Raw genomic sequence first — 24167 nt, forward strand, 5'->3', positions numbered from 1 at the left:
ATTCTCATTTCCAAAAACATCTCTGGGGAAGATGATTTTTCTCAATAGAAATAAAATAGGCTTCGGAGTTAGAAAGACCTGGATCCAAGCCATGGATAGCCATATGCTAGTCATGGGTCTTGAGCAAATTCTAAACCCTTTGACCCTTAGTCCCCTTATCTCTAAAATGGCAAATGTCTAGTCATAGAGATATTAAAAGAATTAAAGGGAACCAGCAAGGAGGCTCTATCTAGCCAGCCCATAGTAATACTCATTTTTTAAAATATTTTATTTATTTATTCATGAGAGACACAGGCTGAGAGAGAGAGGCGGAGACACAGGCAGAGGGAGAAGCAGGCTCCATGCAGGGAGCCCGATGTGGGACTTGATCCGGGGACTCCAGGATCACACCCTGGACTGAAGGCAGGCACTAAACCGCTGAGCCACCCAGGGATCCCCCATAGTAATACTCATTAGATGTCAGTTCCCTGTTCCTCACCATTCTCCTGTCCTTGGATCAAATCAAATAAAAAACCATTATGTTCTTATAGTGTGTGCTACACTCTACAATCTGAGATGCCTAATTTTTGTTCTTTTTAAAAAGAATGAGAAGCTTTAAAGTTAAGAAATGATCCAGGGAAGGGAGATACAGGCTTAAGCCTCATTTCCCATAGTTTTGCCTCACCTGGTTGGTCAGGCTCTGATTTCCCATGTCCTCCTTCTTTCCTTCCCATTATGAGTACAGGAGGAGCTGCAGATTCATTTCCCAGAGATCTCTTCAGTGTCTTCCTTTGCAGGGTCCCATCTTGTCCATCTGCTAGGCCTGTATCATCCCCACCCCCCATATGTAGAACATTTGTTTAGTTCTCTAAATGACAGCTCAGCAAAGGTCCATGGATTCCCCACAGTTAGTCTCTGCCCTACATCCTCTGCTCATCCTCAATCTAGTGAGTTCTCTCGGTTTCTTCCTTCCCTTTTCCCAAATATTTCACTCCCTCTCTTTCTCCCTCCTTCCCCCTTTTTTTTTTTTTTTTTTGGTCCTGGATCTTCTTCTGATTATATTTTTCCTCATAGCCTGTCTTCTCCAGGAAGTCATCTTTCTTAGCTAAGAATTTAAGATATTCATTCCACCTTTAATCTAAGATTTTATAACCAGAACACAGAAGTGAGCAGGCTATTGCTTCCCTGATGACACTAGTAGGAACCTTAACCATTTTTAAATATTTTAGAGCTGAGATAGCCAGTAAGATCCAGTGACCTGTAGACCCCACCCACTGTCTGCTTCTGCCCTGCAGAATGGTAGCACATACCTGTTCCCAGCTGGCTTGCTTACCTCTTGCCTTGGGTTTTTTTGTCTGAATTCTGGCTGGCTTGGGACTGGGCAAAGTCGGGTCCTGAGAATGGGAGAGAAAAATAAAAAAATATAAATGAAGTCACATAATTGTGTTTTTAATAGGGTGGGATGCTACAGAAATGATAAGTGGAGTTAGGGAGTCAAACTGGGTTCCATGAGCCTGATACTGTTTAAATCAATAACAACAAAGATGAAACTATCCATCTTTTCCATTCTGTTTGGTATTAGTCAGTAGAAAGCTCTATGTACAAGAGAAGGAAATAAAGTTAGGCCATGAACATGATAAAAACTGGTAAATTAAAAACCAAACCAATAACCAGACTCTTAGTGTTGATCACTTCATCCTATATACCTGAAACTTATATAATGTTATAGACCAATTTTGCCTCAATAAAAAATAATTAAAAGAAAAAGTTTAAAAATCTATATTTCAGGACTTTCAGTTTCTGGTTCTATTTTTAAGGGATTTGGAAGTCACTACACTATTCTAACAACAAACAAAAAAACTGAACATACCAAAAAATGAACAACTCTTTTTGTATTGATACAAGAGGTGAGGACACAGGGCCACCAACCTACTATCCTCAAAACTGAAGGGGCAGAGAAGCAAATACAGGGAGTCATAGCTTACTGGAGCACAGACTCACAAGCAGAAGAACCAGCAGGTCTCACAAGAACCAATTCCAGGGCAGGAAAACCTCAACATACTAAATTGTTCAGTGCAGACAAGTCTAAGAGTTAAAAACTCCAGTGGTGCCCAGTCTTATAGGAGCTCCCAGACTTTTGTGAGCTTGACCTCCAGGAGGTCTCAAACCTCTGCTCAGGTTCTCACAGTAAGTATCAGAGAAAAATCTCCATGTTTCCATCAGGAGGAGGGCAAAGGAACCATTTTGAAATATACCAGAGCACTCTGTCCTGAAAAAGGCCTGCTCTCAAAAGAAACTAGTTAACCAGAGCCTAATCTACTGGGATATTCAGAGCCTGACTATCCAGAGGGAAGAGAATATTTAACCCCAGCCCACTCTAGCCATCTTGTCCCACCTAATGGGGGGAGAAAACACTAAGAAACACTGAGAAGTTCACAGTCTGGAGTAGGCTATTCATCAAAGACATGAGATATAGGATTACTTGGCTGGTTCAGTCAGAAGAGGGTACAACTCTTGATCTCAGGGTTGTGAGTTTGAGCCCTGTGTTGGGTATAGAGATTACTTAAATAAGTAAAAAAAAAATTTTAAAGAAAACAGACATGAGACCTAATAGTAGAACTAGAGAACACATACCCTTCCCTAGCCCTTACCACCACATTACTAAAGGCAAATTCAAATAATAAAAAATAAAAATAAAAAAATAAAGGCAAATTCAGAAATTGGCATCTGGATGGCTCAGTTGGTTCAGTGTCTGACTCTTAATTTCAGCTCAGGTCATGATTCAGGGTTGTGGGATCAAGCCCAAGTCAGGCTTCATGCTCAGTGAGGAGTCTGCTTAAGATTCTCTCTCTCTTCCCCTGCCCCTCCCCCCACTCATGTTCTCTCTCCTTCTCCCCACCCCAAAATAAATAAGTAAATCTTAAAAAAATAAAAATAAAGGCATAATTTCCACAATAAAAGGCAAAATTTCAATTTCACCTGATACACTGTGTCTGGCAATCAAGAAAAAAACCACAAGGCATATCAAAAGGCAAAAAACACAATCTGAACAAATATCAAAACCAAACATGGCATGGAGTTAGACTGGAAACTGAAATCAAATATGATTAATATGCAAAGGGCTATAATGGATAAAGTGGCATGCAAAAACAGACAGGCAATGTAAGCAAAAGGATGAAAATCCTAAGAAAGAATCAAAAGGAAGTGCTACAGATCAAAAACACAGTAATAGAAATGAAGAAAATGCTTTGATGGGCTTATTAGTAAACTAAACACAGATGAGGAAAGAATCTCTGAGCATGAGGATATCTCAACATAAACCTTTGAAGCTGAAAAGCAAAGGGAACAAAGACCAAAGGGAAAAAAAAAGAGCAATATACCCAAGAACTATGGAACAACTATAAAATGTGTAACATATGCACAATGGGAATACCAGAAGGAAAAGGAAAAAAGAAACCCAAGAAATACTGAAAATAATAATGACTGAGAAGTTTTTCAAATTCATGTCAGATACCAAACCACAGATTTAGGAAGCTCAGAGAACACCAAAAAGGATAAATTCCAAATAACCACATGTAATTTCCAAATAAGGCAATTCCTTAAAAGATATTTTTGAGCTACAGAAAATCAAAAAGCCCTGAGAATTAAGGAGTGCACTTGTTGTGATGAGCATCGGATGATGTATGGAAGTGCTGAGTCACTAGATTATACATTTGAAATTAATACATACTATATGTTAACTACCTGGAATTTAATAACCTTTTTTAAAAAGGGAAAAAAAAGAAAAAATCCTGGAAGAGGCCAAAGGAAAAGAACACCTTACCAGAAATGCTAAGGAAGGGGAGAAGATAGTTCAGTTAAAAACTGTGTAAATAAAATATAAAATGCTCAGTTAAAAACAGTTGCAGAGTGGGGAGGGCACCTGGGTGGTTCAGTTGGTTAAGCATTCAATTCTTGGTTTTGGCCCAGGTCATGATCTCAAGGTTGTGAGACCAAGCCCCAAGTCTGGCTCCACTCCAAATATGCAACCTGCTTAAGATCCTCTCTCCCTCTCCCTCTGCCCCTCCCTACACACATGCTTTCTCTCTCACTAAAAACAAAACAGGAAACCACTTGAGGGGTGCCTGCCTGGCTCATTGGTAGAACATAAGACTCTTGATCTCGGGGTTGTAGGTTTGAGCCCCATATTGGGTAGAGATTACTTAAAATATTTTAAACACTTAGGGCATAAAAAGAGTAGAAAACAAAAATAGGAAGAAATAACAAGGGCAACACATAGAAAACAGTAACAAATATTGTAGATATTAACCCAACTATATTAATAACTACTTTTTATAGTAGTTATTATAGTTATTATAACTATTTATAATGGCCTAAATGCACCAATTATAAGACACAGATTGTTAGAGTGGGATTAAAAAACAAGACCAAACTACATGTTGCCTACAAGAAGTCTACTTTAAACATAAAGATATATATGTATTATAAAAGTAAATAGAAAAATACACCATGCTAACATCAATCAAAAGAAAACAGGAGTAGCTATGTTCATTTCAAACAGAGCAGACTTCAAGGCAAGGAAAGTTATCAGGGATAAGGAACAGCACTATGTAATGATAAAGGGATCAATCCAAGAACACATACAATCCTTAAAGTGAGCCTAAAAACAGAGCACCAAACAACATAAGGCAAAAAAATGAAAGAACTGCAAAAAGAAATAGCTGAATCCACTATCATAGTTGGAGACTTCAACACCATTCTATCAAAAATGGATAGATCCATGGATACAGGTAGAATATCAGGAAGGACATAGTTGAATTCAATAATATCATCAGTCAATGGATATAAGTGACATCTACAAATTACTTCATTGTATTCAACAACAGCAGAATACATATTCGTCTCAAGCCCATATCAAGCATTCACCAAGACTGATCACATTCTGAGCCATGAAACAAAACTTAACATATTTAAAAGAATAGAAATCATACAGCATCTGCTCCCACACCACAATGGAGTTAAACTAGAAATCAGTAACAGAAAGATAACCAAAAAAGTCCCCAAATACATGGAGATTAAATAACACACTTCTAAATAACCCACGGGTCAAAGAAGAAATCTCAAGAGAAATTTTTAAATATTTAGCTAAAAGAAATTTAAAATATGAACTAAATGAAAAGGAAAACACAATTTATCAGAATTTGTGGGATACAGGAAAAGAAGTATTTAGAGGGAAATTTAGCACTGAACACATATATTTGAGAAGAAGAAAGACCTAAGATCAGCACATATATTAGGAAAGAAGAAAGAACTAAAATCAATAGTCTAAGTTTCAACCTTGGGAAACTAGAAAAAGAAGAGCGAGTTAAGTCCAAAGTGAGCTGAAGAAAAGAAATAATAAGAATTGGAACAGAAATTGATGAGATTATGAGAACAGGTAATTAGTAGATAAAAATCGATGGAACAAAAAAACTAGTTCTTTGAAAAGATCAATAAATTGATAAGCCTTTAGCCAAGCTAAGAAAACAGAAGGAGGAAACAAATGACTAATATCAGAAAATATACTACAGAGTCCATGAACATTAAAAGGATAATAAAGGAATATTATGAATAATTCTATGCAAACAAATTTGTTAACCAAGAGGAAATAGACCAATTCCTTAAAAGATATAACCCATCTAAACTCACACAATCTGAATAGATCTATATCTATTAATGAAGTTGAATCAGTAACAGCCAACATTCCGAGACAGAAAGCACCAGGCCCATGGGTTCACTGGTGAATTCTACCAAACATTTAGGGAAGAAGTGATACCTATTCTCTATAATCTCTTTCAGAGAAAAGAAGCAGAGAGAATACTTTCTAACTCATTCTGAGACCATCATTACCTGAATACTAAAATCAGACAAAGATATTACAAGAAAAGGGATCCCTGGGTGGCCCAGCGGTTTGGCGCCTGCCTTTGGCCCAGGGCACGATCCTGGAGACCCGGGATCGAATCCCACATCGGGCTCCCGGTGCATGGAGCCTGCTTCTCCCTCTGCCTATGTCTCTGCCTCTCTCTCTTTCTCTCTCTGTGACTATCATAAATAAATAAAAATTTAAAAAAAGAAAAAAAAAGATATTACAAGAAAACTACAGATCAATATCTCTTATGAAAAGAGATGCAAAAGTCCTCAACAAAATATTAGTAAATTAAATCCAACAATGTATAACAGAATTATACACCATGACCAGGTGGGATTTATTCAAGGCATACAAGATCAGTTTGGCATTTGAAAATAATAACTAATATAGGGGATCCCTGGGTGGCGCAGCGGTTTGGCGCCTGCCTTGGCCCAGGGCGCGATCCTGGAGACCCGGGATCGAATCCCACGTCGGGCTCCCGGTGCATGGAGCCTGCTTCTCCCTCTGCCTGTGTCTCTGCCTCTCTCTCTCTCTGTGACTATCATGAATAAATAAATAAAATCTTTAAAAAAAAATAACTAATATAATCTATCACATCAATGGCCTAAAAAAGAAAAATCACATGATCATAAAAATAGATATAGAAAAAGCACTTGAGGGATCCCTGGGTGGCGCAGCGGTTTGGCGCCTGCCTTTGGCCCAGGGCGCGATTATGGAGACCCAGGATCGAGTCCCACGTCGGGCTCCTGGTGCATGGAGCCTGCTTCTCCCTCTGCCTGTGTCTCTGCCTCTCTCTCTCTCTCTCTCTCTCTCTCTCTCTCTGTGTGTGACTATCATAAATAAATAAAATTAAAAAAAAAGAAAGAAAAAGCACTTGACTAACAATCCAATTCCTGTTTACAGTCAAAAGTTTAAGTAAAGTAGGAATAGAAAGTAACCTCCTCAATTTGACAAAGAATATTTACAAACAACTTATACTAATATCATACTTAATGCTGAGAAACTAGAAGCCTTTCCCCTAAGATCAGGAACAAGGCAAGGATATCCCCTCTTATCACTCCTTTTCAACATCATATTAGAAGTTCTAGCTAATGCAGTAAGACAAAAAAATAAAGGTATAGATAGGAGGAAGAAATAAATACAGACCCTTAAACAATGCTGGAGTTAGGGGTGCTGACCCCTCACACAGTGGAAAATCCGTGTATTACTTTTGACTTCCTCAAAATTTAACTACTAATAGCCTACTGTTGACTGGAAACCTTACCAATAACACAGATGATTCACATGTATTTTATACATTATATGCATTATATACTGTATTCTTACAATAAAAGTAGAGAAAATAAAATATTAAAATCATAAGAAAGAGAAAATATATTTACAGTACTGAACTAAATTTATGGGGGAAAAATCCACATATACGTGGACTCACATAGTTCAAACCCATTCAAGGGTCAACTGTAAAACTGTCTTTGTAGATAACATAATCATCTATATAAAAAATCCAAGAGAATCAACAAAAAGTCCACAACTAATAAACATTTATAGCAAAGTTGCAGGATACAGGTTCATATGTAAAAGCCAATCACTTTCTTATACACCAGCAATGAACAAGTGGAATTTGGTATTTAAAGCACAATATCATTTAGAGCAGCATCATAACATTTAAATACTTACATATAAATATAACAAAATATCTATAAGATCTATATGAGTAAAACTACAAAAACTCTGTTGAATAAAATCGAAGAACTAAATAGATAATCCATGTTTGTGGATAGAAAGACTTAATATTGTCAACAGTTAGTTTTTCCCAACTTGATACAGAGTCAATGCAATTCCAAACAAAATCTAAGCAAGTTATTTTGTAGATATCAACAAACTGATTCTACAGTTACATGGAAAGGCAAAAGATCGAGAATAGCCAACACAATACTGAAGAAGGACAAAGCTGGAGGACTGACCCTAGCCAACTTTAAAAGTTACTATAAAGCTATGGTAATCAAGACAGTGTGGAATTGGCAAAAGAACAAGTAGGTCAATAGGATAGAATAGAGAGCCCAAAAACAGACCCACATAAAAATAGTCAGCTGATCTTTGACAAAAGAGCAAAAAGAGCAGTCTTTTCAACAAATATGCTGGAACAACTAACTGGTCATCCACATGCCAAAAAATGAACCTAGACATAAACCTTACACCCTTCACAAAAATTAACTCAGAACTTATTATAATTTTACAAAAGTAAAATGATAAAACTCCTAGAAGATAACATAGGAGAAAACATAGATAACCTTGAATATGGCAATGACTTTTTATATACAACACCAAAGGCATGATCCATGAAAGAACAATTAATAGGCTGACTTCATTAAAATTAAAAACTTCGTTCTGCAAAAGACAATGTCAAGAGAATGAGAAAATCAGCCACAGACTGGGAGAAAATACCTGTAAAAGACATATCAGCCAGAGGACTGTTACCTAAATACAAAGAACTCATCAAACTCAAAAAGAAGACAATAAACAACCCAATTAAATAAATGGACCAAACACTTTAATGGGCACATCACCAAAGAAGTATACAGATGGCCAATAGAAATATGAAAAGATGCTCTAGATCATATGTTATCAGAGAAATGCAAATTAAAACAACAAAATACCACTGCACACCTATTAGAATGGCTAAAATCTAGAACATTAACAACACCAAATACTAGCAAGGATGTGGAATGACAGGAAATCTCATTCAGTGCTGATGAGAATGCAAAATGGTATATCCACTGTGGAAGACAGTTTGGTATTCTCTTACAAAATTAAACATGCTCGGGAAGCTTGGGTGGCTCAGCAGTTGAGCGCTTGCCTTTGGCTCAGGTCGTGATCCTGAAGTCCTGGGATCAAGTCCCACATCAGGTGCCCTGCATGCAGCCTGCTTCTCCCTCTGCCTCCCTCTCTGTGTCTCTGATGAATAAATAAATAAAAATATTTTTTAAAAAACTAAACATGCTCTTACCATAAAATCCAGCAATCAAGTTCCTTGGTATTTACCCAAAGGAGTTGAAAACTTATGTTCTCACAAAAACCTGTATGCAGCTGTTCATAGCAGCTTTATTCATAATTGTCCAAATTTGAAAGCAACCAAGATATCCCTCAGTAAGTGAATGGATAAATAAACTTGGTACATCCAGGAAATGGAAAAATTCAGAGGAAAAAAAGATACAAGCTACAAAGCCATACAATTCCAAACAAAAGACATGAAGGAAACTTAAATGCATACTTCTTAGAAGCCAGTCTGAATAGGGTACACACCACATGATTCCAATTATATGATGTTCTGGAGAGGGCAAAACTATTGAGACAATAAAAAGATCAGAGGTTGTTGGGGCACCTGGGTGGCTCAGTCAGTTAAAGATCTGCCTTCAGCTCAGGCCATGATCCCAGAGTCCTGGGATCAAGCCCCATGTTTGGCTCCCTGCTCAGTGGGGAGTCTGCTTCTCCCTCTGCCCCTCCTCCTGTGCATGTGCACAATGAGACTCACTGTCTCTCAAATAAATAAATAAGTAAAATCTTAAAAAAAAAAAAAGCTCAGGGGTGGTCAGGGGTTTTGAGGAGGGGGTGGATAGGTAGAGCACACAGGATTTTTAGTGCAGTGAGAATACTTCGTATGATCCTATAATGATGTATACATATTGTTCTGTTTGTCCAAACCCACAGAATATAACTCCAAGAATGAACCCTAATGTAAACAATGGACTTTACATAATTACAATGTGCCAATGTAGGTTCATCAACTATAAACAAATACAGCACTCCAGTGTGGGTGTTGATAATGCGAAAGGTTATGCATGTGTGGAGACAGGTGGGATACAGGAACTCTCTACTTTTCTCTCCATTTGGCTGTGAACCTACAACCACTCTTTTAAAAAGTCTTTAAGTGTTTTTTTTTAAATTGTATTTCAGGCTGGGGCACCTGAGTGGCTCAGTTGGTTAAAGCATCCAACTCTTGGTTTCAGCTCAGGTCATGATCTCAGGGTCATGAGATCAAACCCTACATCAGGCTCCACACTCAGAGTGGAGTCAGCTTAGGATTCTCTCTCCCTCTCCCTTCCCTCCCACACACTCTTTCTCTCAAATACATAAATCTCTAAAAAATGTTTTTAAATCTATATTTCATATGCTTGAAAAGAGCCTAAGGAGACATGTGAATGAATATTAAGACATGTAAGGTTAAGTGTCCACACAGGGGAGGACTGAGAGTGAAGAGAGGCAACCTGCTATTCTCTGAAATTACTACAGTAAGAATCAAAGACTACATTAGGAACTGAGATGATAATAAGAAATAAGTTCCTAGAAATGTGAGATACTAGAGAAAATAACTGAGGAAAGAGGAGAGTCTCCTTCCCTGGAGACCCCTAAGACATAAGACCCACCCTGAGGCAGGCCTGGATGCTTCCCTAGTTATAAATCCATGCCAACCAGACATCCTACAGGAATCTCCTAAAAGCAATCCCCAAGATCAATCTTACTTTTTTCTCTTCTTCTTCCTCCTCCAACCCCTCCTCCTCCAACTCTGACTCTTCCTCTTCTTTCTCTAAGCAGGAGTCTGGGCTGTTAGCCCTAGAAAGCATTAAGTCTAGAAAGGAATTGGAAGGAAACGTTAAAGAATTTACCCAATAAATTAGATGATGAGTTAATGGCACTGATCCCAGAGAAGCAGTCTTCTAACTCTGCCTTTCATGTCCCAGTGGCATTTTCTCCATAAAACATGGCCCTAGATTAACATGGCTTCAGTTTTTCCAAAGTCTCACCACTCGTCAACATGCACACTCCCTCCCCATCCTCCTTTTCTCTCCATTCCTTTCTTCCTCCATCCATCTATCCATCTATCCATCCATCCACCCTGGACACTTGGTCAATGGCATTCATGAAGGTCCTCCTATTAGAAAATCCAGAATTATGCAGATAACAATGAATATAAAATAAAGGTTCAGTTGCTGCCATCAGGAAGGACCTCCCTCTCTATGTCATTTTACCACCCTCTCTAGTCCTCATCTTCCTACTGATCCTACCTTTTCCTTCCCCACTACTGTCAGATCCATTGTATCGGCTCCGGAAACCAAACAAGTTAACCCGTTCCTGAGGGAACCAAGAAACAAAAGCATCATCCACTACTGTCCAAGGGATGACTTTTGCCTTCTGTCTTCAAGACTTTAGTTATGGACTTTATATTCATATTCCATGCCATTTTTACTTGAAATTTCATGTTCTGTTTATCACAATCTGTGTAAAGATTAACTATTATAATACATAATATTATCTTTATATTATATATATTATATATTTATGTTTTATAATTAGATGCCATAGATTATAATGTCTTTTTCCAGTTTACTTATAATTCAGTTTGTCATTCTCTACCATATCCCCTAAGGCAGAATTTGAGAGTAAACACTGACCCTGCATAAAATAGAGGTTAAGACACATACATCTGACATCTAAAGTTAAATTGGGAGGTAGGATGCCACCTGCTACAAACTGTTTCTATGTAGGATGAGAGAAGATCCCATTTGTCCAAGGGTAGGGAAAAGAATAAATGATTTAAGGAGTCAAGGGAATCTGGCCTGGGAAGAAAAGACTAATTCTAAGACTAAAGAATGGGTGATGGGGAAGGACAAGCCACTTTTCTGTAGTAGAGACTATATGCTTTTCTTTGTGTCCAAAGTCCCAAAGAGGAGCAGGTGTGTGGCCTGAACACTCTCCTACCTGAATACTGATCTGTTCTGCCTCTTGAGCCATCATCAGGGCTGCCCCCAGTTTCTGGTTGCAGTCCTTGTTCCTGCACTTTTTCTGAAATAGAGGAAGATTAGAATCAATGATAAATATTAAAGAAGTGACTCCAACATAGAGTTACTCACCAGACATGATCTTTAACTACGTTTATTTCTGGTTCCTGATATTAATATGATACTCCCATTCTTAATCTTTTGAGTTTAGAGACATAATCTCTCTTATCCCCCATGACAAACCTGTTACCAACCCCTAGCAATACTGTCAACCAACATTTTGATGTCCTCACCAAAGTGAATCCCATGGAAATATGGAGAGGCAAGATTTTAGGAGTCAGATGATTCCACTTTTAAGCTTCTCACAAGTTTCTTCAGATACAGCTGCTTGATTTTATACAGCCTGATTTTTGAAGGTCTCAGAGCTGCTGGGTCTCTGCTCATTTCTAAGGCTGGTTGAACCCAAAGTGATTATAGGCAGTGATTATTAGTTCATTCAGTGGTTCTCAACCAGGGGAGGTTTTGCCTCCCAGAAGGTACTTGGCAATGTCCAGAGATAATTTTTTTGGTTGTCACAACTGAAACCAAGGACAATAGCACCCCCTGGCCTGGCCAGATGTCAGGTGAGCCCAGGTATGCTGTGCTTAACATGCTAAAATACACAGGACAGCCTTCCACAACAAAGAATGTCAATGGTACCAAGACTGAGAAAACCTGATTAATATGTGCCCTCATTTCTGCCACACCTGCCTTTGCTAAACTTTAGAAAACAGTAGTCTTTAGGAAGACTCTCTACCTGCAAGCAAGGAAAGAGATTAAGAAAAATCATTATCCTGCTGCAATCCTGGTAGAAAGAAGACTCCCTCATGAATAACCTCACCCTTGGTCACTTGGTCCGATATGGGACTTTCTCTCATCACAGCTTCCCCTGGGAGAAAATCAGGTTTGATAAAGGGCAGATTTAGTTTTCAGGTTCCCTGTATTACAACTGACCCCCAAGGATTGCTTACCACTCCAGCTAGCTCCAGGGACAGTTCCTGGAAGTTCTTTAGCATGTTGACTGGGATCCAAGCACGAGAGACTGTTTCTCCAAAAAATGTCACATGGTATTTAGACTGAAATAAAAAATGGCCTCTTGTCCTTCTCCTTGCTTTGACCCTCTAGCCAGAAAAGATGGGGAAAGAACTGAGGATTTACGGGGAAGGAGGTGTTGGGCCTCATGTGATGTCATAAACCTTACCCCATCTCAGCCCACTATTCTTCCATCCTGATCTCAGGAATCCTAACCAAAGCATATTTATCAGAACTATAAATGTCCTAGTGATGATTAAATATTTAATTAGATACAAGTTTGTTTCTATATGTGGGTATTTATTTCTGTGTTTGTCACTCTAGCTAAAAGTGTGTTTCTGCTCATACCTGCTGGCTATATCTGTTTCTAACCCTGCACACCTGTTAGGATGGATTTGTTCATCCACTTTGGCCTGAATACCTTCCTACCCTGATGTAAGAAAACTTACCGGCAGGGAATCAAGATGAGAAGCAAAAAGAAAATATTCCCCCAGGTCAGGATCAGATTCTACCATGCCTGGCCACCTGGGGAAAACAGTTATATGAACATAACACAAACTCATCAATACACATGTACAGAAAGGGGCAATATGTTTTGCAAACAAAGGATCTCAAAGATAGATGTGTCCCCCTGCCATCGCCCCAGTAGTCCTACCAAATGACTAAAATGACTTCTATCAGTGTACAAAGAAACTCAAAATCTTCCTAGTAAGAATATTTTACCCCTGGTAGGCCTTCCATCAACCCTGAGAAAAAATCTTCTGACTAGGGACATCTCCAAAGAAAAAACTATCCTACCCTTCTTCGTTCTACTTCATATATCTCTCATATCTCAATATTTTAAAAATGCCTTAAAAGCCACCTTCCTTTTTCTACTCACAGAGGGTAGAATTGTCAGAACTTTTTTCCCAGGGAGATACCACCTCTACTGTGAAACCTCTAGAAAATGTGTTCTTTCAAAGCCTCCAAGCTCAGTACTTTATCTTTTCCTTCACCCCATGTTCTTTCTAAAGCAGGTACTATTTCCATTATAAATGCTTTCCATTTCCTTCCCTCTCTGCTTTAATCTACCACTTCCAAGTTCATGAAGGATGCTCTGACTATACCATGGTGCCCTACCAGGGGTAACCATATTGCTTGGCCCAGATGATGGATCCTGGAATGTAGGAAGCATAGGCCACATCACTCTCACGCCCTGTCCAGGACTCCTCTGGGATGTCACAGTGATTATACTTCAAGTCTGGCAAAAGAGAGAAGGAATGAAGGGAAGAAAAGAACCTCACTAGGTAAACATCTGGATGAGGGCAGAAGAGAGGACAAGAATATGCAAGAGGTAGGACCAAAAGGGCACCTGGGAGACAGTCATAGAGGAAGAACCAAGACCCATGGAGAAAGCACAGCTACAGCAAGAGCAGGAGTGCTGCCTCCCCGTACTTTACAGAAAGAGATTCCAAACTTCTGCCTATATCCCACATTATCTGACCCTGCTTTCATCTTCATAACACCAGGACAGCAATTCCTCTGAGACTCTGTTATCTGTAAAAATAATTGGGTTGGGCTATACCATCATAATCTCTTCCAAACGGTTTCAAACATTCTCTAGGCTCTCTCTCACCTGTTTTCTCTTCATATATCCTATATCCCTTCTTATCCAACAATCTAATCAGGACTAACTGGATCAGACTAATGCTGAAGAATGTGGACTTTACTCAGAATCTATGTTTAGATCCCAGGGCCTTCACACAACATAACTCTTCAGGGTGTCTTCTTCTAGCCCATTATGACAGATTTACCTTGATGTGATATGATGGTCCCTTTCCCTCTCCCAAACACTACAAGGACCCCTGGAGTTATAACTACATTTATGACATATTTAATCTAAGGGATACATACAGAAAAAGAAAAGAAGAACCATTATAGAATAAAAAGAAAAAAAAAATCTCCAGTCCTTTCTACCTGTATTCTGATCACAGGACCAATCATCTGGAAGCACTGAAGGGTCAATGTTTCCACAAAGCCGCCTCCACTTCTCACAGTTTGGAGAGGAGCACTGGACCCAAACAAGACATTGGCCTATGAGAAGAAAAAAAAACTGCAATGAAACAAAAATATGCCCTTCCTTCTTCAGTCCAAATAAAATCAGTGTATACCCTCCAAAATCACATAGCCTTAAGGACTAACTAGTCTAATCCTAGATTTATAAATGGGAAAGCTAAGGTCAGAGAAGATAACTGGCTTGCTGAATATCAGTCTAAATTGGTGGCAGAGCTGAACTTGGACCCCAGGTCTCACATCTCAATCTTTCTCCTATGCCATACTATCATCTCTCCTTCCCCCAGAGGGCGGGGGGGGAGAGTATTTCCTGTATTGACAGTTCTCGAAAAGTTTGGCCACCATCTTTCTGGCAAGTGCCTCGTTCTCCGCTGGCCTGTTACTACTGGAAAGTTCTTCTGAAGGGCTAACCAGTATCTCTTTTGTGTACAATATCCAGAGTTCCTATCTGAATACCAGCTGATTTACCTGTCACCAAATTGCTAAGTTGCAGTCTTTGGGACCAACAGCCCTAAGTTTACCCCTTTCCAAAAAAACACAGATGTCTATCAACTTAACCAACTATTTACTTCAGGCCTTGCTCAAAGGCTAAGCATTCATTTATCCATTACCTTCCAAACCCTTATCCCCACCTTTCTTTATCCCAACATCTGTTAAGTTGACCCAATGCCTCTCACAGGCTCTCCTCTCTCCGTCCTAAATCCTTCCACTATGTTCTTTGGAATTCTAGACAAGAACAACAAAAAGTCCACATACCTTCAATTTCTTGTCTAAAACATCCATCTCCTTTTTGAAACCTGGTGATGCACTAATGACACTGCCCCAAACTGATCTTACCCCACCCCACCCACAGCCCTCTAAGTGGACTCTGTTCCCTCTCTCATACCCCAGGCCAGAGACTGGGGTCAGCATCATCCTTACTCATCACCACTTCCAGACCACTACGCTCTTACTTTCTGTAAAAACCCTTCTTCCCTTGAGGTTCAGTAAGTTCACTTGCCCACTGTCAATTTTACCTTTCAGGCATGAATATAAGGGATGCCCTCCATCCCCCTGAAATCAGCCCTCAGAGAAGCAGTTGACTTATACTTGGGTCCTTTCAAAGTAGCTCATATTATGGTATCATGTTCTGAATTTTCCTATTTTGAAGAAAAAAGTACTGGTTGGGAATGATATATTAGTCTGAAAAGACAGCTGCAGAGCCTGGGAAGCACAGGTGCGTGTGGTACCACAGCAGTCACTGTGCGCCACTGAAACCTGTGTCTCCAGTGCTGCTAGTAGGTGAGGCATGCAGTGATGGGCAGGCATGCCACCTGGGGCCTGGCCTCTTCTAAACTGCGTGCTCAGGCAGTACCCACACCCCCACCAGGGGTCACCACCCTCATCCTACAACAGCAAGAAAGCACAGCCCAAACAGATCTATATCTTCTGCTTCAGCAGCCAGAGAAAGTTGAGCAAGGACCAAACAGAAAGACTAAGATTCAGAGTTAGAAGCAGGGGCAACTAGGCTATCAACAGAGAGCCCCTGTGGACCTGACTCAGGCACTGACCTCCTGTGAGGGTGTCCACCAAGCCAGCCCTGCCTCTAGGCCAATGGACATGAACAGTGGTGGCAGGACTCGGCACTGGCCCATCTGGCCCAGGTCTGCTGGAACCAGATGTGCTGGCTTCCTACCTGGGTTTTCTTTTGGTCACTATGTGCCGGCATCTTATGTCTTTGATATGATAATAAAATTTGGAAACTTTGTATAATTAAAAACAAAACAATACCATCTAAAAAAGCCAAACCAAGCCAAGACGACAGCTGCCAATAACAGTTTTTGATGTAGAGGGAACCTAGCAAGACTAGGAAAAAGAGTGGGAGAAGGGGTCAGGGATCATACAAGTAAACACAGATCAATAAAATAAATGATTGTGAAAGTAATAAATATTCATGAGCAAATGAATGGGTAAAAGTTATCCTAATGATGTAAAACTAGGTATTCGTGGCTTGGGATAAAATTTCCAATGACAGCAACAGAGTTCTTTAAAGTTTCAAATAACTTAGAAGAAAGGAAGATGTGCTCCAGAAAACCGAGGCTCACAACACAGCGCTATGATACACACATACACACAAAGAACATCTCAGTGGACACCCATTTCCTTGGGTTCTGTGATCCCTTCTCCTTCTCCTTATCTTTCTGGCAGCTCCCTCCTCATTCTCCACTCAGTCTCCAAATGTTGGGGTGCCAAAGCCCAGTCACAGGCCTTTGCTCCCATGCTATACTTTCTCCTGAGGTGAGCTCACCCATTGCTAGAGGTTTGAAACCTATCTACACCTGGCCATCTACTGATGAATAAATACTTCTAGCTTTTGTTCTAAGCTCCAGATTCCCTACGGCCACCTCACTCTTTGACATTATCATTTGGATGTCTCACAAAGATCTTAAACCTAACAGGCCCAAACCCAAATAAATGCTTGATCTTATCCCACAAATCTGTTCTTCCTCCACTTTTCCCCATCTTCTCCCAAGCAACTGCTTAAGCCAGAAACAAATGATCTTTAACATACTCTCACCTCTCTCTCACCCAATATCCAATTCATTACCAAGTTCTGACAAGTTACCGCTAAAACATATCTTAAAACCATCCACTTCTGTCTCCACTTTCATCATCCTCATCTAAGCCACCAGAGTGCCTAATCCTAGGACTCACTCGTCTACTCTTGTCCCTACATACTTCATTCTCCAATTAATCACCAAAGGGAGTCTTTTAAAACATTAATTTGATGACATTGCTCCCCTGGTTAAGACTCATCGGTGGCTTCCCACTGTGCTCAGGATAAAACCCTCACTTTGTACATTCATCCAGAACCACTTCTCTGCCTCACTTCGCCTTGCTCTCTGAACTCCAATCACAATGACTTCCTTCTAATATCTGCAATATGCCAAACTGCACTCTCCCTAAACTCTTTCTCCTACTTCTGCTCCTCCTTCAGATTTCTGCTTAAAGGCCATCTCCTCACAGGTGCATTCTCTGACTGGCCCAATCTTGATTAGGTCTCCCTTATTTCCTGTGATGACACTCCATTCTTTTCCCTCACTTCACAAATATTGATTGTATTTATCAGATACTGTCATTTCTTCTTCCTACTCCAGGAGGACTCTCCTGTCCCTGGAAACTGGAAGAAACAGGAAGAGCAGTTCATTTATAGCCAAAGGCTTACACATTCCTCACAATCACAACTCCACTCAATGAGCACTGCCTAAGAAGTGGACTTTCTATCTCCCAGTGAAAATACAATCCTTGCCCTAATACCAAGAGGTGTGGGAGATGGAACACCACCTCCCAGACCACCCAACTGCCCAAATAAAACTTACATCTCTGGCTCCTTACGTTATCATGTCATTAAACATGCGAAGCGGTTTATTGTCTTGGACTATCTTGTGTGATATCTAGAGTTTTCTTTCAAGTATGTACAAGCCTGTTTTTGGTGTAAACCTGTTTTCCCTCTAGACTGTTAAGTGTACTTATTTTCAGAATTTTAAACATATTAACATATGGTCTGATCTCTTTTATTTCTCATTCTAAAATTTCCCACAGGGCAGCCCCAGTGGCGCAGCGGTTTAGCGCCGCCTGCAGCCCGGGGTGTGATCCTGGAGACCCAGGATCGAGTCCCACATTGGGCTTCCTGCATGGAGCCTGCTTCTCCCTCTGCCTGTGTCTCTGCCTCTCTCTCGCTCTCTCTGAATGAATAAATAAATAAATCTTTAAAAATAAAATAAAATAAAATTTCCCACAATTATCATGGTTATTGCCTATATTTGTTTATTACCTAATACACTAAAACCGTAACTTCTACGAAAGGATGGATTATCTATTTTGGCGACCACTCTATTTCCAATACCTAGTGTGATGCCTAGAATAGACTATAAGGCATTAATATCTATTGTTAAAAGAATAAATAAATCTATACCCCTGCTTATCTTCCCTCCATCCAATCTCAAATGCTGAAGTGTCCTTCCTAAGAATAAGCCCTCCAGCCCTCTTCTCATTCCCTTCAATCCCTCCTTTTTTTCTTTTTAAGTAGGCTCCATGCCCAGAGTAGAGCCCAACATGAGGCTTGAAATGACAGCCCTGAGATCAAGATCTGAACTGAGGTCAAGAGTCAGACATTTAATTGACTGAGCCACCCAGGCACCCCAATCTCTCCTTCTTTATAAACAATTTTCCCTCAGCATATACGTATGCTGACGACACACAAGCCAAGTCTTTTTCTTTTAAAAGAAAGTTAAAAAAAATAAAAAACCTTCCCTCAACTCTACACCCACTCCCCTCTATTCATCACTTTCTCCATCCTGGTTCTCACATCTAAACTAATTGAAAAAGTACTTATTCTTCAACCAACTAAACTGGCCATTCACCCTTACCAGCTCATATGGGTGGTCTAATCAAAACCCCTGGTAACCTTCTAACTGTAATATCATTGAACATTTTCAAACCTTTATCCTCTTTGATGTCTCTCTAGCAGCACTGGACAAGGCTAAATCTCTCTTGAAATTCTCTCCTCCCCTGGCATCTGTGATGTCATACTCTCCTAAATCTCTTTCTATCTCTATAATTTTTCTCTTAGTTCTTCATTTTCTCCCTGTGAAGCTCTTCCTCTGCTCAACCCTAAACATTAGGTTCCTCCTAAACATTATGGGTTTTCTATTCATTGCTCTTCTCTTTGCACTCCACATCTTCCTCTTGGAAAATTTCATCCAGGTTCCCAAATCCATATTTCTGACCCAGATCTCTTTCTTGGATGCTAAAGCTCATCACGGACCCCCTACCTTGTCCAAAGCTGAATTCACCATCTGAAATGTGCTCTTGCTTCTATATTCTCCATTTAGAACGATGGTTTTTCAGTCACTCGGGTCAGAAAACAGGATCATCCTGAAGGCCTCACTCTTCTTCACATCTCAGAGCTAACTAGTAACCATATTCTGATCTTTCCTCCTAAAAATCTCAAATCTGTCTCTTCCTCTTCACTGCTACTGTCTATCTTCCTTGCTTGTATCACTATTTCTGTGGGTCTAGTCTTGCTCCCACCAATCCATCTTCAATGCCAGTGGCAGAGTGAGCTTTCTAAAATACAAATCTTACCAAGTTTTCCCTCCTTAATGCCAGTAGTTCTGCTTTAGCTTTAAAAATAAAATTCAACTCCCTTAGCTTAACATGTAAGGCCCTTTATGATTTGACCCTTGCATGTCTCTAGTTTTATCTCCCCCTACAACATCCTGCCCCCCAACACCCCCTAAAGCTATAACCATTAGCTCTCCTCCATAACTCTGCCAATAAATATCACTCTAATACCCATCGCCACTTCAGTTCACCTGCCTAAATTATACTTCCGACATATGGCTCAAACAGAATCTTTTCTTAGAAACTTTTCCAAATCCACTCCAGACTTGTAGCTTTCTTGTTTGCCTTCCTCACAAGCCCATTTCCCTTCCAACAGGCATATATTAATTTCTTCTGCATTTACTCAGCACTTCCTAAAATGCCTGGTGTATAGTAAGCACCCAACAACTATGGACTATACCCCAGAATAACTAAATGAATGAAATCTCTCTCTTCCACAGCAGCATATCCCTGCCAAGTAGCCATGAGAGAGAAACTACAGTCTTCACAGAATATCCTCAAGCAACCTAACCTTGCCTCTCTCCATCCCCATCTCCAATTTTCAAGCCCAGGAAGTTTTCCAAATCATGCTGAACTCACCAAAATCACCTCCTTTTCCTCTTTGCTGGTTTCTGATCTGAGAATCAACCTGAACTGTTTTTTTCAGTTGGTCCTTCTGTCTGTGCTCATGTCCACTTTGGGTTTTCTCCATTTTCTCACCTTCTGGGAAAACAAAACAAAACACTGCAGGGTAGGGAGATGAAGAGAATCTTTATAGATAGTAAGGCCCAGTGAAAGCAGAAAGAAGCATTATAGCTTGATAGTTTCAAGCCTTGGACTGAAGAATCTCAGCCTTCCCACTGTCTGAGTCCTTAATTTTATGGCATAGGTACTTGAGCCAGATGTCAAAGTATATCTAACTATACTTACGGGCTCCCTTCTTTCCTTTGCTTAGGAAGGGTCTATTGGATTTCTTCTCAGAGGGTGCAGGATCTGGCTGGCCTGGCTTAGATGTCTTTATCACAGAGGTTACTCCAGCTTCCTGAGTGGCTGAAATCTCTAGGATATGAGGTACCATTACCCTCTCTCTGAAAATAATATTTTTTTTCCTTAATGAAAAGGAAAAAAGGAGCAATTCATCATACTCTTCTTTTGGGGGGGGGGGAACAAGGATAAAAGTCCGATAAAAGACAGAAGAATCCAGACAGCCCTGGTGGTGCAGCGGTTTAGTGCCGCTTGTGGCCTGGGGTGTGATCCTGTCGGGTGTCCTCCATGGAGCCTGCTTCTCCCTCTGCCTGTGTCTCTGCCTCTCTCTCTCTCTCTCTGAATAAGTAAATAAATCTAGAAGAAGAAGAAGAAGAAGAAGAAGAAGAAGAAGAAGAAGAAGAAGAAGAAGAAGAAGAAGAAAGAAGGAGAAGGAGAAGGAGAAGGAGAAGGAGAAGAAGAAGAAGAAGAAGAAGAAGAAGAAGAAGAAGAAGGAGAAGAAGGAGAAGGAGAATTTTGTCCATCTACTTGCCTATTTTTTCCCCAATTCAAACAGGCATCTTTCCTGAGCTGGGAGAAATCCATAGAGATATGAAAATGACTAGATAGGCAGATAAAACCATTTACCAATGCTAAGTGCACCCTGTGATCAATTTGTCTCACTGGGATAAACTCACCCATCAGCATTATCATTATCAGTAGAAGCAGCAATTCCTGGTTCCTTGTCTAATAGGGTGCATCTTATGGGCTGGGCACAGGAAGTCTCTGCAAAATCAAGGCTAGATCCCATCTCTCTCAAAACAAAATATTATAAGCAGAGAAGCAATTAAAGAAAATACCAACTCCATTATTTCTAAGCTGCAGCTTTCCATTAAAACATCTCCCACCTGTTGTCTGGAAGAGCCCACCTTTGGAGTTTCATCAGATCACAGAACTTTAAGTCTTTAAATTCTCAGGAAAAACTGCAAATCTATGTCTTTCACCAAGCCTTTCCAGATTGATCTGCCTTGCTCCAGGATAGCCAGGTAATGTCAATTTTATTTTGTGTACATATCAGAAATTTTATGTACTACATTTCATATGATTTGTTCCTGAAACTTTCTCTAGAAACAGAACTACACCTAAGAATGGCTGAAAACATCAGACTATGCCCCTTCTCCTCAAGATATATGGTGAAGTCCTCAGGGCCTGCACTGTAGACTTCTATAGTATAGAATACTGTAGTATTCCCAAAGCCAAATCCCTGAGCATATGTTAAAACAGTATTGGAAACAAATACCCAAGGTAGATGGAAACTAAGTTCTTCAAATCTGGGAAATATAATTTATCTTTTCTAAGTAGATTGTAAACATGTAAAAATGAATATAAGTTACATTTTAAAAAACAATCTGAGACTGTATTTATATTCTGAAGTCAATGTAACCCATTTTTCTAAAAGCTTTGTACCCCCTGCTTGAGATGGTTTAGCTATAGTCCTGTTGATAGAAGATGAACTATTTAAAAATATTTTAAAGTCCATATACTATTTCCTTACTTAGGAAACTGGAGGGAAGGGCAAAGCTATCAACCTACTCTACCCCTCAGATGACAGTTTGTCTAACTAGAGACACCTGGGTGGCTCAGTGGTTGCATGTCTGCCTTTGGCTCAGGGCATGATCCCAGTCCAGAGATTGAGTCCCGTATCAGGCTCCCTGCAAGGAGCCTACTTCTCCCTCTATGTCTCTGCCTCTGTGTGTCTCTCATGAATAAATAAATAAAATCTTTTTTAAAAAAAAGTTTGTCTAACTAAAATTCTTCTCTCACTATAAGCCATACCCAAGCACTCCTGGAGGGACTTCCGTAGCACAATCTGGATGATCTCCTCAAATTCTGCATTGGTGAGACTTGATTTTTCCTGCAGATATAAGGGCAGAGGAGGAAAACCACTCATCTTTCCCCATGTCTCCTCTCTGACCAGACAGGGAAGACCCCTTTACATGAGCCAGTAGTTCATCAGGCTGTGAGCATAAAGTCAATGTCCCTAAGGATTCTATAAACTTTATTTCTGGGAATAAAGGAGTCAAAGAAAAGTTTACTTATAAAGTCTCTGATCACATTTACTCTCACCTCCATCCTACCTCAACCCCTACCCAGCCATTATTTCCAGCTAAAGGCTTTCATCAAAACTTTTTTTTTTTTTTTTACCTCTTTGAGTTGAAAATAGAAGCCACAAGAAAAGAATTTTTTAAAAACCTGAAAGTGCCCCTACATGAAAAGATTGTTTGTCTAGACTGGATGTCTAGGAGAAACTATCCCACTAGAGTCCATCAGTGAGACTAGTACCTTTTCTTTCTCTGCTTGCTTGTCTTGAGGCTTTCCTTTATTCTCCTGGCCACTGCTTGAACCATTTTCTGTGGTTGTTTTCTCTTCCTTCTTCTTTAACCTGGCCTTTGGGGAACTGACCCCCAAGGATTCCTCCTTGGATGAGTTAGGGCTATAGCACATCATGCTATACAATTTTTGTGCAGATGGGGTACAGGTTTTCTTTGGCCCCTTCCCACATTCTGAAAGAAATTTGATTATCAAATAGAATTTATGAAACATAGAATCTAGCACAGAAAGTGTTTGCACCTGCCCTTTGACTGGCCCTATCAGAATTATCTGGAGAGAGCTTTTAACAAAATCAGATTACTAGGCCTCTCCTCTCCCAACCCACCCTACCCCCTGAGATTTGGAAGAAATAGTTGGGAGTGAGGTCTAGGAACTTGTTTTACAAAGCCATCTAGATTATTCTGATACCAAGTTTAGGAACTACTGAATAGTTCAAAGGTGACAAATATAAACATGCAGGAAGATGAGTTATTCAAACGGAAATTCTTGAAATGCATTCATTTTAACTTTAAACAAAACTTTATGAGAAATTAGAAAACTGGGGGGGGGGGGGGGACTAGTGCAAAGAAAATTATACTGATCCTCCCAGGTATAAATAGATTTTTTCTTCTGAGTTTCCATAACACTTCATGCCTCTCTGATGGCATTACCACATTCAAGTTGTGTTATAGATATTTAAATGTCTTTTGTGGGCAGCCCCGGTGGCGCAGTGGTTTAGCGCCGCCTGCAGCCCAGGGCGTAATCCTGGAGACCTGGGATCGAGTCTCACGTCAGGCTTCCTGCACAGAGCTTGCTTCTCCCTCTGCCTGTGTCTTTGCCTCTCTCTGTGTGTGTCTCTAAGAATAAATAAATAAGTAAATCTTTAATAAAAAATAAATAAA

The 24167-nt window shown here is 39.9% G+C and overlaps 1 protein-coding gene across 16 annotated transcripts in view; it reads right to left on the reverse strand.

Annotated features, from left to right (window-relative positions):
- The window catches only part of ZCWPW1 (zinc finger CW-type and PWWP domain containing 1), a 75289-nt gene that overhangs the window by 44464 nt on the left and 6658 nt on the right, over positions 1-24167 (reverse strand). For 7 of the 16 annotated variants that reach the window (XR_013385382.1, XR_013385381.1, XR_013385380.1 and 4 more), the window contains 14 exons: positions 23239-23459; positions 22720-22810; positions 21594-21681; positions 20863-21020; positions 20533-20655; positions 14692-14808; positions 13855-13975; positions 13185-13260; positions 12675-12824; positions 11645-11728; positions 10951-11017; positions 10408-10514; positions 1313-1373; positions 665-802 (listed from right to left, as the gene is read on the reverse strand). Coding sequence is in view for 13 of the 16 variants with exons in the window: in XM_077907985.1 (XP_077764111.1) it covers positions 665-802; positions 1313-1373; positions 10408-10514; positions 10951-11017; positions 11645-11728; positions 12675-12824; positions 13185-13260; positions 13855-13975; positions 14692-14808; positions 20533-20655; positions 20863-21020; positions 21594-21681; positions 22720-22810; positions 23239-23459 (1602 nt within the window). In the remaining 3 variants the exon portion in view is untranslated. Of the gene's footprint in view, positions 1-664; positions 803-1011; positions 1374-10407; positions 10515-10950; positions 11018-11644; positions 11729-12674; positions 12825-13184; positions 13261-13854; positions 13976-14691; positions 14809-20532; positions 20656-20862; positions 21021-21593; positions 21682-22719; positions 22811-23238; positions 23460-24038; positions 24123-24167 lie in introns of those variants that run through there. The other 9 variants (XM_077907992.1, XM_077907986.1, XM_077907987.1 and 6 more) reach the window with 9 other exon arrangements.

Source organism: Canis aureus, chromosome 8 (assembly GCF_053574225.1).
Source record: "Canis aureus isolate CA01 chromosome 8, VMU_Caureus_v.1.0, whole genome shotgun sequence".
Lineage (NCBI taxonomy): Eukaryota > Metazoa > Chordata > Mammalia > Carnivora > Canidae > Canis > Canis aureus.